Source organism: Agelaius tricolor, unplaced genomic scaffold (genome assembly GCF_023055355.1).
Source record: "Agelaius tricolor isolate 1412-34295 unplaced genomic scaffold, bAgeTri1.0.p SCAF_55, whole genome shotgun sequence".
NCBI classification, from domain to species: Eukaryota; Metazoa; Chordata; class Aves; order Passeriformes; family Icteridae; genus Agelaius; species Agelaius tricolor.
The window spans coordinates 1,875,896-1,895,399 of record NW_027269315.1 but is presented as its reverse complement, the minus strand read 5'-3'; the positions used below and the strand labels follow the sequence as shown (position 1 = coordinate 1,895,399).

General features: G+C 48.1%; 1 protein-coding gene across 1 annotated transcript; it reads left to right on the top strand.

Annotated features, from left to right (window-relative positions):
* Window positions 1-509: 509 nt before the first annotated feature.
* On the top strand, window positions 510-8,002 carry LOC139604843 (inhibin beta C chain-like). The gene is made up of 4 exons (XM_071456170.1): window positions 510-937; window positions 1,361-1,401; window positions 3,841-4,333; window positions 7,759-8,002. The coding sequence occupies exons 1-4, from the start codon at window positions 657-659 to the stop codon at window positions 8,000-8,002; spliced, it is 1,059 nt and encodes a 352-aa protein (XP_071312271.1). The 5' UTR covers window positions 510-656.
* The last annotated feature ends 11,502 nt before the right edge of the window (window positions 8,003-19,504 follow it).

The window sequence follows — 19,504 nt, the reverse complement described above, 5'->3', positions numbered from 1 at the left end:
CGTTGGTCAGGATTTCCTATCTCCAGATATTTCCACCTCCAACCACCCCTCGACCCCCCAAAATCCCCTTCTCAGAGGATCCCCGACCTCCGGAGATCCCCTCACCCTCGGGGACCCCCATTGGTCGGGGTCTCCCATCTCCACCTCCAACCACCCCTCGACCCCCCAAAATCCCCATTGGTGGGAATCTCCCGTTTTCAGATATCTCCAAAGACCCCTCGACCCCCCAAAATCCCCTTCTCTGAGGATCCCCGACCTCCAGAGACCCCCCCACCCTCGGGGATGCCCTCAGGACACCCCGGGATCCCCCCCGTGTCCCCGGGAGTCCTCACCGCGTCTCTGCCCGTGCACCGGGCCGGGGTGACACCGGGGTGACACCGGGGTGACATCGGGGTGGCCTCGATGTCCCCCCCGAGCTGCCCCAGCCCCATCGGCCCCGCTCCACCTTAACCGGAGCGGCCGCTCCGCTCTGCCCGGGCGGCTCCGGCGGAGCTCGGGGGCGTTTATCGCACCCGGGATCAGCCAATATTTGTGGCCACGTCAGGAGGAGAACGAGCCCGGTGCTCCCGGCTCACTCCAGTTCCACCCCCCTGCTCCCGTTCTGCTGCTCGGACGCTGCTCGGGGTCCGTCCCGTTGTCACCTCCCGCCACCGGCGATGCCGCTGCCCGTGGTTCTCCTTCTCCTGAGCCTCCCACGGCTGGCGGCCGCCAAGGGCGGGCGGTGCCCGGTCTGCGGGGCGGCCTCGCTGGCCCCCGGGGCTCAGCGGGACGCGCTCCTGGCTCTGGCCAAGCAGAGCATCCTGGCCAAGCTCCGCTTACCGGGCAGACCGGGCGCGCCGCGGCCGCCGTCCCGGGGCTCGCTGCTCACCGCGCTCCGCACGGTGCTGCGGGACGGGGGAGCCACCCCCGGGATGCTCCGGGATGGAACCCCCGGGATGAGCCGGGATGGAGCCGACACCCCCGGCATGCTCCGGGATGGAACCCCCGGGATGGTCCGGGATGGAGCCCCCGGGATGCTCCGGGATGGAGCTGACACCCCCGGGATGGTCCGGGATGGAACCGACACCCCCGGGATGCTCCGGGATGGAACCGACACCCCCGGGATGCTCCGGGATGGAACCGACACCCCCGGGATGCTCCGGGATGGAACCGACACCCCCGGGATGCTCCGGGATGCCACCCCCGGGATGCTCCGGGATGGAGCCCCCGGGATGAGCCGGGATGGAGCCCCCGGGATGCTCCGGGATGGAGCCGACACCCCTGGAATGCTCCGAGATGGAGCCGACACCACCGGGATGTCCCGCGATTCCAGCCCCGGGATGCTCCAGGACGGATCCGCCACCCCCGGGGCGCTCGGGACGGGGCTGCAGGAGTTCGAGCTGCTGAGTTTTGCTGAGTCAGGTGAGGGCGGATCCGCGTCCGGCGGGTGGGGGGCACCGGGGGGAGGGTTCACAGAGGTCCCAGGACGAGGGAAGAGATGAGGAGGATCTTGACTCCATGTTTCAGAAGGCTGATTTCTATATTATTTCTATTATATTAAATTTATATTTATATTTATAGGTTAATTATATTTATATTTATATTTATCTATATTTATATTTTAAAATATATTTATATGTTAATTATATTTATATTTATATTTATAAATTATCTATATTTATATTTTAAATATATTTATATTTATATTTATATGTTAAATATATTTATATTTATAATTTATAATTTATCTATATTTATATTTTAAATATATTTATATTTATATGTTAATTATATTTATATTATTGTATAAATTATAACTTTAAAAATATATATAATTATATATATAATATATATAATTTTTTATATAATATATATTAATATATATATATTATATTTATTTTAGTATATATATTATATTAAAAGAAAATGATATTTTAAAACTATACTAAAAGAATAGAAGAAAGCATTTCATCAGATGGCCAGCAAGGAAAGGAAAAAATGGAATGATAATAAAATCTTGTGACTGACCAGAGAGTCCGAGACAGCCAGACTGTGATTGGCCATTAATTAGAAACAACCACATGAGCCCAATCCCAGATGCTCCTGTTGCATTCCACAGCAGCAGATAATTATTATTTACATTTCATTTCTGAGGCTTCTCAGGAGGAAGGATCCTAAGGAGAGGATTTTTCTCCAAACCCGTGCGAGGCAGGAGGGCGGGGAGGCGCCGGGCAGAGCCGGGGTGGATGCGGGTTCGCTGCTGCCGGAGGCGGTGCCAGCTCCCGAAGCTGCCCAGGTGCGAGGGTGGCAGCTGTGCCGCTCTGTGGTGTCCCCTGTCGCCCGCTTGGGCTGAACCCTCCCCGCTTGTGCTGGAGGTGAAGGGGTCACACGGCCACGTTTTGCTAAAATGGGATTTTTAGGCTCGGTTTTCTGTCGGTTCACAGCGTGCGGATGGAGCTGCAGAGCTCACTGTGCCTGCACATCCCACCCAGAGCAGGGGGTGCCTCGTTTCACCCCAGAATCTGCTGCTTCTGGCAGGGGAAAACTCCCCAAAACACACTCAGGGCTCCTGAAAGAAAAAAATAAAATATCACCACTGGGAAAAAAGTATTCGATTTCTACACAGACATCTTTCCTTGGAGAGACCCAAGCTCACCACCCCATCCCACAGAGCATCCTGCACTGTCACAGAGGTGTTTTCTGAAAAATCCCTTTGCCAGGATTGTCCTCCTGAGAAGCTGAGAAGCCTCAGAAATGAAATGTAAATAATGATTATCTGCTGCTGTGGAATGCAACAGGAGCATCTGGGATTGGGCTCATGTGAATTGTTTTTTATTAATGGCCAATCACAGCCCAGCTGTGTCAGACTCTCTGAGTCTGTCACCAGTTTTAATTAAGATTCTTGTCTGGCTTCTGATGTCTCCTTTCTCTTTCTTTAGTGTAGTTTTAGTGTATCATTTCAGTATAGTATTATATCAGCCTTTCTTTTGTCTTTTTTAGTACTGTTTTAGTATCTCATTTTCATATAATATGATATTAATATAATATAATATAATATAATATAATATAATATAATATAATATAATACGATACAATATAATGTAATATATCATACTATATAATATAATATAATATAATATAATAATAAATTAGCCTTCTAAGAACATGGAGTCAGATTCTCAACTCCTTCTCCATCTGAGGGACCCCAAAAATACCACAGGGACCCCCTCCCCAGCAGGTCTGGGGATGTCCCAGATGGAATATAATATAATATAATATAATATAATATAATATAATATAATATAATATAATATAATATAATATAATATAATATAATATAATATAATATAATATAATATAATATAATATAATATAATATAATATAATATAATATAATATAATATGTAGTGTGATTAATATAATATTATAATATCATAATCATATCATAAAGTAATAAATCAGCCTTACTGAGAACTTGGAGTCAATTCTCATCTCCCACCTCGTCCTGGGGACCCTCACAACACCAGCACAACAGGGCTGGGACAGGATCACTCCCCCTGTCACGAGCTTCCATCATCATTCTTGTTCAGCTTTCTGATGTCTCCTTTCTCTTTCTTTAGTCGAGTTTTAGTGTAGCATTTTCATATAATATAATATAACATCATATCGTATCTATCATATCATATCATATCATATCATAATCATATCATATCATATCATATCATAAAATAATAAATCAGCCTTCTGAGAACTGGGAGTCCATTCTCATCTCTCATCCCACCCTGGGGACCCTCCCAACACTGCAGCAGGGCTGGGGCAGGATTTCGCTTCACTCCTGATCCTCCTCTCGCTTCTGTCCAGGTTCCTCCACTTCCCGCAGCGTCCGCCTCCATTTCCGCTTCTCCCCGGAGGTGGCCAGGAGTGCTGAGGTCCAGGAGGCCACCCTGTACCTGTTCTGGACATCCCCTGGGCCCCACCCTGTCACCGTCAGGCTCCTCCAGCCAGACCCAGCCGGGCCAAACCTGACGGTGACCAGCGAGGCCCGGCTGGAGGTGCGGGCACCCGGCTGGACCACGCTGGACGTGGCGGCGGCCGTGCAGAGCCTCTTCACCCGGGACACCCCACGGCTCACGGTGCACCTGGAGCTGCCAGAGCACTGGGGATCCCCTCTGCCATCCCACCAGGGCCATTCCCACCGGCCCTTCGTGGTGGCCAAAGCTCGTTCCAGGGCTCCCCACCGCGTGCGGCGGCGCGGCGTCGATTGCGGGGCCGACTCGCGGATGTGCTGCCGCCGGGAGTTCTTCGTGGACTTCAAGGAGATCGGCTGGGAGGATTGGATCATCCAGCCCGAGGGGTACGTTTTGAGGAGATAAACAAAGCTCCACAACGTTTTTTGTGGAAGTTGTAAAGTACAACTTAATTTAAGTTGCCTAAAGTACAACTTAATTGTACTTTACAATAAAGTTTACAGTGCGTTTACTAAGCGCTGGCCGCATGTGGGAATTGTTCCCTTACAATGCCATGCGTACTTCTGGGGGCTTCAGGTCCCTTTTTATCTCCTTCTCAAATATATATGCATAGAATTTCACAGCAGGTTGTGAAAGGGACAAGATGGGCACCATGGTGCTGGTACCTGTGTTTTGCAGAGATAAACAAAGCTCCACAACTTTTTTATGAAAGTTGTAAAGCTGGTACATTTATTACAGCGCTGGACGCACGTGGGAATCATTTTTTTATAATGCCATGCGTACTTCTGGGGACTTCAGGTCCCTTTTTATCCCTTTCTCAAATATATATGCATAGAATTTCACAATAGGTTGTGAAAGGGACACGTTGGGCACCACAGAGCTGGTACCTGTGTTTTGTGGAGATAAACAAAACTCCACAACGTTTTTTGTGGAAGTTGTAAAGTACAAACTTTATTGTACTTTACAATAAAGTTTACGGTGCGTTTATTACAGCGCTGGACGCGTGTGAGAATCATTTTTTTATAATACCACACGTACTTCTGGGGGCTTCAGGTCCCTTTTTATCCCGTTCTCAAATATATATGTGTACAATTTCACAATAGGTTGTGGAAGGGACAAGATGGGCACCATGGTGCTGGTACCTGTGTTTTGTGGAGATAAACAAAACTCCGCAATTTTTGTGAAGTTTTGCAGAGATAAACAAAACTCCACAACATTTTTTGAGAAAGTTGTAAAGTACAACTTTATTGTACTTTACAATTAAGTTTACAGTACGTTTATTACAGCGCTGGACGCATGTGGGAATCGTTCCCTTACAATGCCATGCGTACTTCTGGGGACTTCAAGTCCCTTTTTATCCCTTTCTCAAATACATTTGTGTACAATTTCACAATAGGTTGTGAAAGGGACAAGATGGGCACCACGGTGCTGGTACCTTGTTTTGTGGAGATAAACAAAGCTCCACAACTTTTGTGAAGTTTTGTGGAGATAAACAAAGCTCCACAATTTTTGTGAAGTTTTGAGGAGATAAACAAAACTCCACAAGTTTTTTATGAAAGTTGTAAAGTACAACTTAATTGTACTTTACAATAAAGTTTACAGTACATTTATTACAGCGCTGGGTGCATGTGAGAATCATTTTTTTATAATGCCATGCGTACTTCTGGGGACTTCAGGTCCCTTTTTATCCCTTTCTCAAATATATATGCATAGAATTTCACAATAGGTTGTGAAAGGGACAAGATGGGCAGCACGGTGCTGGTACCTTGTTTTGTGGAGATAAACAAAACTCCACAACGTTTTTTGTGGAAGTTTTAAAGTACAATTTTATTGTACTTTACAATAAAGTTTATGGTACATTTATTACAGCGCTGGACGCATGTGGGAATCACTCCCTTATAATGCCATGCGTACTTCTGGGGACTTCAGGTCCCTTTTTATCTCCTTCTCAAATATTTATGCATAGAATTTCACAGCAGGTTGTGAAAGGGACAAGATGGGCACCACGATGCTGGTATCTTGTTTTGTGGAGATAAACAAAGCTCCACAATTTTTGTGAAGTTTTGCGGAGATAAACAAAACTCCACAACGTTTTTTATGAAAGTTGTAAAGCTGGTACATTTATTACAGCACTGGACGCATGTGGGAATCATTTTTTTATAATGCCATGCGTACTTCTGGGGGCTTCAGGTCCCTTTTTATCCCCTTCTCAAACACATATGTGTACAATTTCACAATAGGTTCATGCATCTTCATTTTTGCAAATTTCCCGTGACATTTGCTGCATGTTCTTCTTTATCAGAAAGAATTCTTAGGTCAGGTTTGTCACAGACGTCTTTTATGAAAAATCCTTCCTGAGAAGCCAAGAGGCCTCAGGAACAAAATGCAAACATTGATTATCTGCTGCTGTGGAATGCAACAGGGGCATCTGGGATTGGTCTCATGTGGTTGTTTTTAATTCATGGCAAATCACAGCCCAGCTGTCTCAGACTCTGGTCAGTCACAAGATTTTATTAACATTCCATTTTTTCCTTTCCTTGCTGGCCTTCTGATGAAATCCTTTCTTCTATTCTTTTAGTACAGTTTCAATATAATACATATATCACAAAATAATCAATCAGCCTTTCTGAAACAGACATCTTTTATGGAAAATCCTTTCCTTAGGATTTTTTCTCCTGAGAAGCTGAGAGGCCTCAGGAACAAAATATAAACATTGATTATCTGCGGCTGTGGAATGCAACAGGTGCATCTGGGATTGGGCTCATGTGGTTATTTTTAATTAATGGTCAATCACAGTCCAGCCGGCTCAGACTCTCTGTCCGAGCCACAAGCCTTTGTTATCATTCTTTCCTATTCTATTCTTAGCCAGCCTTCTGATTAAATAGATTAAATCCTTTCTTCTATTCCTTTAGTATAGTTTTAATATAATATATATCATAAAATAATAAATCAGCCTTCTGAAACATGGAGTCAGATCCTCATCTCTTCCTCATCCTCAGGCCCCTGTGAACGCGGTCACAGAGGCTGACCTGCTCTCACAGCGCTCTCTCTGTCTCTCGTTATCTCCCTCTGTCTCCCCCCCTTATCTCTGTCTTTCACTGAAGCAGTTTCTCTGAGGCTTTTGCAGTCAGGATAAATATTGCCAGCTTGGGGTCTGTGAACAAACCACAAACAGGACGGGGCTGCTGAGGAACTGCCTTGAGCTGTTTGATTTTCCAGCATCAGTCTCATTCCATGGCTATGACAATGGGAAGATGCCAGCAGCTCACATCTCAGGCAGCAGACCAAGAACTTAATGTTACAACTCACTTTATGAGCTTTTTGACCAATCACACAAAGCAAAAGCACATTGACAGTAGTTCTATCCAACCACCATAAGCACAGGTACCTTTGGTTAAACAATGCTTGCTTATTTTGAATACAATACCTGCCTGCAAGCCCTAAAACACAACGCACAGAGCTCCATTATTAAGCTTTAACCTTCCTAATATCTTGCTAGATAAACTTTTCTGTAGCTTAGAGACCTATTCTGACAAGCGTTAATACACAGGCCACTGTTCTATTTGCCTTTGCTTTTCCTACAGTTTAAATAATTTTTCTGCTGTCCTATCTCATGGCTGCTTTAGCTCTGCTCACAGTTCTGCTGTATGCGAGCCCTGCCTTTTGCAGCTTTCCCAAAACCCTCTGATTTTGTAAATTCCCACCGCTAAATACCTATATTTTCTAACCACAGACTCAACTCAAAAAAAAATCTACATTTGGCTTAAATCAAAACGGATTCCTAGCCTGGAAAATTTCTCCTCTGCCTCAGGTACCACATGAATTACTGCTCGGGGCTGTGCCCGCTGCACATGGCCGGCATCCCCGGCCTGGCCGCCTCCTTCCACACCGCCGTCCTCAGCCGCATCAAGGCGGCGAGCGCGGCGGCGGCCGTGGGTTCGTGCTGCGTGCCCACCCAGCGCCGCCCGCTCTCGCTGCTCTACTACGACCGCGACGGCAACATCGTCAAGACCGACATCCCCGACATGATCGTGGAGTCCTGCGGCTGCACCTGAGCGGGCATGGGGAGGGTGGGGGGGCTCCTTCCCGGCTCCTCCCGGCTGGACGGGCTGAGGGGCTGAGGGGCCGAGGGACTGACAGACAGATGGACTGATGGACTGAGGGACTGATGGACTGAGGGACTGACAGACAGATGGACTGACAGACTGAGGGACTGAGGGGCTGAGGGACTGATGGATTTATGGACTCATGGACTCATGGACTCATGGACTGAGGGACTGAGGGGCTGAGGGAGTGATGGACTCCTGATGGACAGATGGACTGAGGGACTGAGGGGCTGACAGACAGATGGACTGATGGACTGAGGGACTGATGGACTGAGGGACTGATGGACTGAGGGGCTGAGGGACTGACAGACAGATAAACTAATGGACTGAGGGGCTGAGGGGCTGAGGGACTGAGGGACTGATGGATTTATGGACTCATGGACTCATGGACTGAGGGACTGAGGGGCTGAGGGACTGACGGACTGAGGGGCTGATGGACTGAGGGAGTGATGGACTCCTGATGGACAGATGGACTAAGGGACTGAGGGGCTGACAGACAGATGGACTGATGGACTGAGGGACTTCTCCTGATAGACTGACGGACTGACAGACCGATGATCTCCTGATGGACTGACTGATGGACTGACAGACTGATGGATTTATGGACTCATGGACTCATGGACTGAGGGATTGACAGACTGAGGGACTGACAGACAGATGGACTCGGGGACTGAGGGACTGAGACGCTGATGGAGTGATAGACTGAAGGACTGATGGACTGATGGACTGAGGGTCTGACAGACAGATGGACTGATGGACTGAGGGACTTCTCCTGACAGACTGATGGACTGACGGATTGATAGATTGATAGACTGACGGACTGACAGACTGACGGACTGAGGGACTGACGGACTGACAGACTGATGGATTTATGGACTCATGGACTCATGGACTGAGGGACTGACGGACTGACAGACTGATGGATTTATGGACTCATGGACTCATGGACTGAGGGACTGAGGGACTGACGGACTGACGGACTGACAGACTGACGGACTGATGGATTTCCCCAGCTGCAGACCCCACATCAGCCCGGTCCCTCTGCCGTCCCCCACCAAGGTCCAGCTGTGCCCTGGGTGCAGCCACACCAGCCCAGGACCCACCCGTGTCCCCCCGGGCTGCTGGGGTGGCGAGGGCCGAGGGCCGGGGTCCCCCATGGTCCCAGCCGGGTGGACACGAGGCTGAGCAGGGGGAGAAGAGGGAAATGCATCCAAGCGGGAGGAATTGTCTCCCTCTGCAGGCACCCCGGCTGCTGTGCTCAGTGCAGACTCCCAGTGCTCTGTGTGTGTGCCCCGTCACTCACTGGCACACCTGGAGTGCTCCTGGCACACCTGGGGTGCTCCTGGCACACCTGGAGCGCTCCTGGCACACCTGGGGTGCTCCTGGTACACCTGGAGCGCTCCTGGCACACCTGGGGTGCTCCTGGCTCACCTGGGGTGCTCCTGGCTCACCTGGAGTGCTCCTGGCACACCTGGGGTGCTCCTGGCACACCTGGGGTGCTCCTGGCACACCTGGAGCGCTCCTGGCACACCTGGAGCGCTCCTGGCACACCTGGGGTGCTCCTGGCACACCTGGGGTGCTCCTGGTACACCTGGAGCGCTCCTGGCACACCTGGAGTGCTCCTGGCACGGGCAGCCCTGGCATGGCACGGCACAGACCCAGCCTGTGGCACTGGAGCCTCCAAAGCGCCCCCTGCACGCCCTCTGCCCCTCAGCTGCCTTCCCCAGGGAGGGCAGAACCCCAAATTCATCCCAGCCAGATCCAGGCACCCCCCTGGACACAGGTGAAACACATTGTATGAAAAATCCTTTCCTTAGGATGACAGGATTTTATGAAAAATCCTTTCCTTTCTTTTCCAAAAGGTAAATAATAATTATTGTTTACATTTTGTTTCTGGGGCCTCTCGGCTTCTCAGGAGGAAAAATCCTTTCCTTAGGATTTGTGTCGCAGACACATTTTATGAAAAATTCCTTTCCTTAGGATTTATTTCTCCTGAAAAGCTGAGAGGCCTCAGAAATGAAATGTAAATAATAATTATCTGCTGCTGTGGAATGCAACAGGTGGATCCGTGATTGGTCTCATGTTGGTTGTTTCTAATTAATGGCCAATCACAGTCTGGCTGTCTTGGACTCTGGTCAGTCACAAGATTTTATTGTCATTCCATTTTTTCCCTTCCTTGCTGGCCTTCTGATGAAATGCTTTCTTCTATTCTTTTAGTATAGTTCTAATATAATATATATCAGAAAATAATCAATCAGCCTTTCTGAAACAGAGATGTTTTATGAAAACTCCTTTCCTTAGGATTTTTTCTCCTGAAAAGCTGAGAGGCCTCAGAAATGAAATGTAAATAATGATTATCTGTTGCTGTGGAATGCAACAGGTGGATCTGGGATTGGGCTCATGTGGTTGTTTTTAATTAATGGCCAATCACAGCCCGGCTGTCTCAGACTCTCTGGTCAGTCACAAGATTTTGTTATCATTCCATTCCTATTCTATTCCTTCAAGCCTTCTGATGAAATCCTTTCTTCTATTCTTTTAGTATCGTTTTAATATAATATATATAATAAAATAATCAGCCTTTCTGAAACTGATGAAATCCCTTCTATTCTTTTAGTACCGTTTTAACATATAATTTCTTTTAATATAATATATATAATAAAATAATGAAACATCCTTCTGAAACTGATGAAATCCTTTCTTCTATTCTTTTAGTACAGTTTTAACATATAATTTCTTTTAATATAATATAATATAATATAATATAATATAATATAATATATATAATTAAATAATAAATCAGCCTTTCTGACACATGAAGTCAACGTTCTCATCTCTTCCCTCACCCTGTGAACAGTGGTCTGTAATCCCCACCAGGAAAGGACAATCCCCTTGTTGTACCAAACCCCCCATTCCACCAAAACCACCTGAATTTGGGCCATCCCTGTCCCAAACCAGGACAGAACCGAGAAATTCTTTTTCCTTTTGGAGCAGACGGATTTAGGGGCAGCCTCAGCCCCAGCTCCCCCCATTCAGAGCATCCCCTGGGCTCATCCCCGGCCCTGTGCCCCTCACCAGCCCGGTGACACCAAAATGGGACCTCTCGGATTCTCTGTCAGTCACAAGATTTTATTATCATTCTATTTTTTCCTTTCCTTGCTGGCCTTCTGATGAAATCCTTTCTTATCTTCTTTTAGTACAGTTTTAATATATAATTTCTTTTACTATAATATATATATAATAAATTAATAAATCAGCCTTTCTGACACACGGAGTCAACGTTCTCATCTCTTCCCTCACCCTGTGAACAGTGGTCTGTAATCCCCACCAGGAAAGGACAATCCCCTTGTTGTACCAAACCCCCCATTCCACCAAAATCACCTGAATTTGGGCCATCCCTGTCCCAAACCAGGACAGAGAAATTCTTTTTCTTTTTGGAGCAGACGGATTTAGGGGCAGCCTCGGCCCCCAGCTCCCCCCATTCAGAGCATCCCCCAGGCTCATCCCTGGCCCTGTGCCAGCCCAGTGACACCAAAGTGGGACCTCTCAGATTCTCTGTCAGTCACAAGATTTTATTATCATTCTATTTTTTCCTTTCCTTGCTGGTCTTCTGATGAAATCCTTTCTTTTATTCTTTTAGTTCAGTTTTAATATATAATTTCTTTTAATATAATATATATCATCAAATAATAAATCAGCCTTTCTGACACACGGAGTCAACGTTCTCATCTCTTCCCTCACCCTGTGAACAGCACCACAGGGTCTGTAATCCCCACCAGGAAAGGACAATCCCCTTGTTGTACCAAACCCCCCATTCCACCAAAACCACCTGAATTTGGGCCATCCCTGTCCCAAACCAGGACTGAGAAATTCTTTTTCCTTTTGGAGCAGACGGATTCCAGCTCCCCCCACTCAGAGCATCCCCCGGGCTCATCCCCGGCCCTGTGCCCCTCGCCAGCCCAGTGACACCAAAGTGGGACCTCTCAGATTCTCTGGTCAGTCACAAGATTTTATTATCATTCCATTTTTTCCTTTCCTTGCTGGCCTTCTGATGAAATCCTTTCTTCTATTCTTTTAGTATTGTTTTAATATATAATTTCTTTTAATATAATATATATCATAAAATAATAAATCAGCCTTTCTGACACATGGAGTCAACATTCTCATCTCTTCCCTCACCCTGTGAACAGCACCACAGGGTCTGTAATCCCCACCAGGAAAGGCACCACTCCTTGCTCGGAACAAAAATCCCCCATTCCACCAAAACCACCTGAATTTGGGCCATCCCTGTCCCAAACCAGGACAGAGAAATTCTTTTTCCTTTTGGAGCAGACGGATTCCAGCTCCCCCCATTCAGAGCATCCCCCGGGCTCATCCCCGGCCCTGTGCCCCTCGCCAGCCCAGTGACACCAAAATGGGACCTCTCAGATTCTCTGTCAGTCACAAGATTTTATTATCATTCCATTTTTTCCTTTCCTTGCTGGCCTTCTGATGAAATCCTTCCTTCTATTCTTTTAGTATCGTTTTAATATATAATTTCTTTTAATATAATATATATCATAAAATAATAAATCAGCCTTTCTGACACACGGAGTCAACATTCTCATCTCTTCCCTCACCCTGTGAACAGTGGTCTGTAATCCCCACCAGGAAAGGACAATCCCCTTGTTGTACCAAACCCCCCATTCCACCAAAACCACCTGAATTTGTGCCATCCCTGTCCCAAACCAGGACAGAGAAATTCTTTTTCCTTTTGGAGCAGACGGATTTAGGGGCAGCCTCAGCCCCCAGCTCCCCCCACTCAGAGCATCCCCCGGGCTCATCCCTGGCCCTGTGCCCCTTGCCAGCCCAGTGACACCAAAATGGGACCTCTCAGATTCTCTGTCAGTCACAAGATTTTATTATCATTCTATTTTTTCCTTTCCTTGCTGGCCTTCTGATGAAATCCTTCTATTATTTTAGTATTGTTTTAACATATAATTTCTTTTAATATAATATATATCATAAAATAATAAATCGGACTTTCTGACACACGGAGTCAACGTTCTCATCTCTTCCCTCACTCTGTGAACAGCACCACAGGGTCTGTAATCCCCACCAGGAAAGGACAATCCCCTTGTTGTACCAAACCCCCCATTCCACCAAAACCACCTGAACTTGGGCCATCCCTGTCCCAAACCAGGACAGAGAAATTCTTTTTCCTTTTGGAGCAGACGGATTCCAGCTGCCCCCATTCAGAGCATCCCCCGGGCTCATCCCCGGCCCTGTGCCCCTTGCCAGCCCGGTGACACCAAAATGGGACCTCTCGGATTCTCTGTCAGTCACAAGATTTTATTATCATTCCATTTTTTCCTTTCCTTGCTGGCCTTCTGATGAAATCCTTTCTTCTATTCTTTTAGTACAGTTTTAACATATAATTTCTTTTAATATAATATATATCATAAAATAATAAATCAGCCTTTCTGACACATGGAGTCAACGTTCTCATCTCTTCCCTCACCCTGTGAACAGTGGTCTGTAATCCCCACCAGGAAAGGACAATCCCCTTGTTGTACCAAACCCCCCATTCCACCAAAACCACCTGAACTTGGGCCATCCCTGTCCCAAACCAGGACAGAGAAATTCTTTCTCCTTTTGGAGCAGACGGATTCCAGCTCTCCCCACTCAGAGCATCCCCCGGGCTCATCCCCGGCCCTGTGCCCCTTGCCAGCCCAGTGACACCAAAGTGGGGCATGGGACACCTCAGGGCCGTGAGAGCAGGGGACAAAGGGCGGCTCTGACACTTCTGCCCCGTTACGTAACCGGGGTCGGGTTTCTCCACCCCTCCTCGTGTGTCCCCCGTGTGGCAGGACTGGAAAAAGGGGAGATCTCGGGGGTTTTGCTGCTCTGAGTGACTTTGAGACGCGTTAGAAAATCTCTTTTCCCAGCCCAGTGGTCAAGGAAGGGGTCAGAACTCTTCATTTTTCTGTCTCAAGGTTATTTATTGTTTCTTAGCTAGAAAATTCTTTATTTTGTCCAGCTGAGGTCTGTTCAGAAAGACAGACAGAGGCACTGTGCTTGCCTTCAGGGTGGTGTTATCTTTTTATACTAAAAACTACATTATTTACAATAATTTTCCAGTACCTATCACCTGTGTTAGACAGTTTGTCTCTACTCTAAACCAATCCCAAAGTGCCACCATCACAGCAGAAGATGGAGGCCAAGAAGAAAAAGAAGGAGAAGAAGGACAGGACATGCCCAGATTCTTCCATCTTGCCTCTTGAACCCCCATTCTAAATCTTCAAAATTCTACATTTTCCCCCAGTGATAAATTCACTCTCATTCTACTCAAACCCTTGTAGTTTGTAATTCCTCACACAAAGCTGGGAATTGTTTCCAGCCCTGGGGGTGCTGTTAGTTTTTTATACTATGGATGACATGTACAATATTTACAATAATTTTCCAGTACCTATCACCTGTGTTAGACAGTTTGTCTCTACTCTAAACCAACCCAAAAGTGCCATCATCACAGCAGAAAATGGAGGCCAAGAAGAAGAAGAAGGAGAAAGGCTGGACATGCCCAAATTCCTCCATCTTGCCTCCTGAACCCCCATTCTAAAAACCCCAAAATTCTACATTTTCACCCTGTGATTAATTCACTATTATTCTACTCAAACTCTTGTGGTTTGTAACTCCTCACACAAAGCTGGGAATTGTTTCCAGCCCTTGGGGGGTGTTAGTTTTTTATACTAAAAACTACGTGTACAATATTTACAATAATTTTCCAGTACCTATCACCTGTGTTAGACAGTGAGTTTCTACTCTAAACCAACCCAAAAGTGCCACCATCACAGCAGGAGATGGAGGCCAAGAAGAAGAAGGAGAAATTCACCCAGATTCCTCCATCTTGCCCTCTGAACCCCTAAAAACCCTAAAAAATCTATTTTTTCACCCCATGACGAAGTAATTATTATTCTACTTATATTCTCATGGCTTGCAGATCCTCATATAAGCTTGGTAATTTTTTCCATGGGTTAAAATCCAAGTCACAGGGGTCTTGGGCTCTGTGCCAGGGTTTCTGAGCCCCCTGGGCAGGGGTTTGGGCAATCCAGGACTGACAGAGGAATGTCCTGAATTCCCACAGGGAGGAGGTGCTGGGGTGGGATATTTGGGCAGGGGGTCCTGGGGTGATGCCTGAGGGGTGATTTCAGCTTTAGGGTCCACCCTGCAGGTGCTGACAACCACTGGTGGCCGATCCAGGTGGGGAGAGGCTCAGAAGAGTGAGGAGGGGCTCTCAGACCTTCTCCCCACCCAGCTTCACATCCCGTCCCTGCTCCAGGAGCAGCGAGGCACCGGCCACGAGCAGGGTTGGGATGCCCTGGAGGGCTGGTGACACTGGAGAAGGGATGGAAGGGATGGAAGGGACACAAACGTGTGGCAGTTTGTCACACATTGTCCCACCAGCCCACCTGGAGCAGGTATGGGATATCCTGGAGGACTGGTGACACTGGAGAAGGGACGGAAAGGATGGAAGGGACACAAACATGTGGCAGTTTGTCACACATTGTCCTCCCAGCAGCCCCAGCTGGAGCAGGGTTGGGTTGCCCTGGAGGGCTGGTGACACTGGGAATGGGATGGAAGGGACAAAAATGTGTGGCATCTTGTCACACATCCTCCCACCAGCCTCAGCTGGAGCAGGGATGGGTTGTCCTGGAGGGCTGGAGAAGGGATGGAAGGGATGGAAGGGATGGAAGGCACATAAGTCTGTGGCAGTTTGTCACACATCATCCCAGCAGGGTTGGGTCATCCTGGAGGGCTGGTGACACTGGGAATGGGATGGAAGGGACAAAAACATGTGGCAGTTTGTCACACATTGTCCCACCAGCCCCAGCTGGAGCAGGGTTGGGTTGTCCTGGAGGACTGGTGACACTGGGGAAGGGATGGAAGGGACACATGCAGTTTGTCACACATCCTCCACCAGCCCTGCTGGAGCAGGGTTGGGTTGTCCTGGAGGGCTGGAGCAGGGATGGAAGGGATGGAAGGGACACAAACATGTGGCATTTTGTCCCACATCCTCCCACCTGCCTGGCTGGAGCAGGGATGGATCATTCTGGAGGGCTGGTGACACTGGGGAAGGGATGGAAGGAACACAAACGTGTGGCAGTTTGTCACACATCCTCCCAGCAGGGATGGGTTGTCCTGGAGGGCTGGAGAAGGGATGGAAAGGATGGAAGGGACACAAGAATTTGTCACACATTGTCCCACCAGCCCATCTGGAGCAGGGATGGGCTGTCCTGGAGGGCTGGTGACACTGGGGAAGGGATGGAAGGAACACAAACCTGTGGCATTTTGTCCCACATCCTCCCTGCTAGAGCAGGGTGGGGTTGTCCTGGAGGACTGGATAGGGGATAGAAGGGATGGAAGGGACACAAACATGTGGCATTTTGTCCCACATCCTCCCACCTGCCTGCCTGGAGCAGGGATGGGTCATTCTGGAGGGCTGGTGACACTGGGGAAGGGCTGGAAGGGACACAAACCTGTGGCATTTTGTCCCACATCCTCCCTGCTGGAGCAGGGACCCCCATCTGCCCGGGTCCAGGTGTCCCCAGGGAAGGGAGGAAGGCTCAGGGATCGATCCCGTCTGGGACCCAAGGCCGCTTGCGCAAACCCAGAGAGGGTTTGGTGTTTGTTTTATCCCTTCCTTTTCCAACTCCTCGTTTCACTGTCTATATTTATTGAACAAACAGCTTCCCTGGAGCCAGGGCCAAGCTTCCTGAGATGCAGCAGCTGTGGGGACACAGGGAAGGGACAGGAGAGCCCTCGGCTGCTGCTGTGGGCCTACAGAGCCCTCAGCTCAAGCAGCACAAGCCTGAGACACTGAGCTGAGCTTTGTCCCACTCCCAAGGAAAGAGACACCCTAATCTTAACCCTAATCTTAACCCTAACCCTTCCTCACCCTAATGTTAACCCTAATCTTAACCCTGATCTTAACCCTAACCCTTCCTCACCCTAATGTTAACCCTAATCTTAACCCTGATCTTAACCCTAACCCTTCCTCACCCTAATGTTAACCCTAATCCTTCCTCACCCTAATTTTAACCCTAATCTTAACCCTAATCTTAACCCTAATCTTAACCCTAATCCTTCCTCACCCTAATCTTAACCCTAATCCTTCCTCACGCCAGCACAGCTCAGGAACTCCAACGTGGCCCTTCCCATGGAGGATGAGGAGGGTGCAGTTAGGGCAGAGTGATCCTTCCTCCCTGCCGTGACTCCCTGCTCTGCTGGTGTCCCCCTGATGTCCCCAGGAGGGTTTGGAAGGGGTGGCTGAGGCCCAGGGCTGGGAGATTTTCCTGTTGGGACCAGTGGGGATCCCACCCTGCAGCCCCCAGCCCAGCCTTGGGGACGTGGACACGACCCCAGCCCAGCACAGTCATGGGGACATGGAATCAACCCAGATGTGATGGGGACAGACACGATGTCCCCTTGGTCTCCACTCCAAGAGGGCAGAGTGATCCTCCCTGCCGTGACTCCCTGCTCTGCTGGTGTCCCCCTGATGTCCCCAGGAGGGTTTGGAAGGGGTGGCTGAGGCCCAGGGCTGGGAGATTTTCCTGTTGGGGCCAGTGGGGATCCCACCCTGCAGCCCCCAGCCCAGCACAGCCATGGGAACATTGAATCAACCCCGATGTGACCCAGGTGGGGACAGACACGATGTCCCCTTGGTCTCCACTCCGGGAGGGGACAGAGCTGCTGGAAGGAGCCTTTGCCAGAATCAACAGCCCCTGAAGCAAAGGTCCAAGCAGGCTGTGCCAGGTGTCCCCTGGGCAGCTGCAGCTCCCAGGAGGGCTGGGAATTTCTAACAGTCCCTTCCCTTGCCTTGAGAGGAGTTAATGTTTAATTCCCAGGCCCATGGCCCATTCCCAGCCAGGGCCACCACTCTGGGCACTGCTGCTCTTCCCCCAGGAAGAGGAAACGGCCTCAGGCTGTGTCAGGAGAGGTTTAGGTTGGAGATTAAGGAAAAGCTCATCGTGGAAAGAGTGGCCAAGGCTGGAATGGGTTGCCCAAGGCAGTGGTGGAGTCACCGTCACTGGAAATGTTCAAAAATATCTGGGGATGTGGTTTAGTGGTGGCCTTGGCTGTGCTGGGTTAATGGCTGGGCTGAATGATGCAGGTTTTTCCAACTTTAATGATTCCATGATTAATTCCATGATTCCATGATTAATTCAATTATTCCATTATTAATTCCACTATTCCATTATTTATTCCATGATTCCATGATTAATTGCATGACTCCATGATTAATTCCAGGATTCCATGATTAATTCCATGATTCCATTATTCATTCCATTATTCATTCCATGATTAATTCCATGATTCCATGATTAATTCCATGATTAATTCCATGATTAATTCCATGATTAATTCCATGATTCCATGATTAATTCCATGATTAATTCCATTATTAATTCCATTATTCCATGATTAATTCCCTGATTAATTCCATGATTAATTCCATGATTAATTCCATTATTAATTCCATTATTAATTTCATTATTCCATTATTAATTCCATTATTAATTCCACAATTCCATTATTAATTCAATTATTAATTCCATAATTAATTCCATTATTCCATTATTAATTCCATTATTAATTCCATTATTAATTCCACAACTCCATTATTAATTCCATGATTCCATGATTAACTCCATGATTAATTCCATGATTAATTCCATGATTCCGTGATTAATTCCGTGATTAATTCCATTATTAATTCCATTATTAATTCCATTATTAATTCCACAACTCCATGATTAATTCCATGATTAATTCCATGATTAACTCCATGATTAACTCCATGATTAACTCCATGATTCCGTGATTAATTCCATGATTGACTCCACCATTCCATGCTCAGGTGCTGCTGCACCAACTCTTGGGGGGGTCCTGGCTGAGCCCGGCCGCTGTCACCTGCAGGTCAGGTCAGCGGGTGCCACGCTCACCCCAACGGCCAGGGGGTCAGAGAACCCAGGAGCCATGTGTGCACCTGCTGCTGGGCCCAGGGGACCTTGTGCGGGTATTTTGGTCAGGTCAGTGCCTGGGCTTTGCTTTCTGGGAACCGCTTAATCAACAACACAATTATGCAATGGGTGCAAGAGCTCCGCGCTCACCCCTGCCCCAGATCCTGGGCTGGAGCGTGCTGGGGAGCACGAGCTGAGAGGGGATGGGGTGGGGTGGGATCCATGGGATGGGGTCCATGGGATGGGGTGGGATGGGATCCATGGGATGGGGTGGGATGGGATCCATGGGATGGGATGGGATCCATGGGATGGGATGGGATCCATGGGATGGGGTGGGATCCATGGGATGGGATCCATGGGATGGGGTGGGATCCATGGGATGGGGTGGGGTGGGGTGGGATCCATGGGATGGGATCCATGGGATGGGATGGGATGGGATGGGATGGGATGGGAT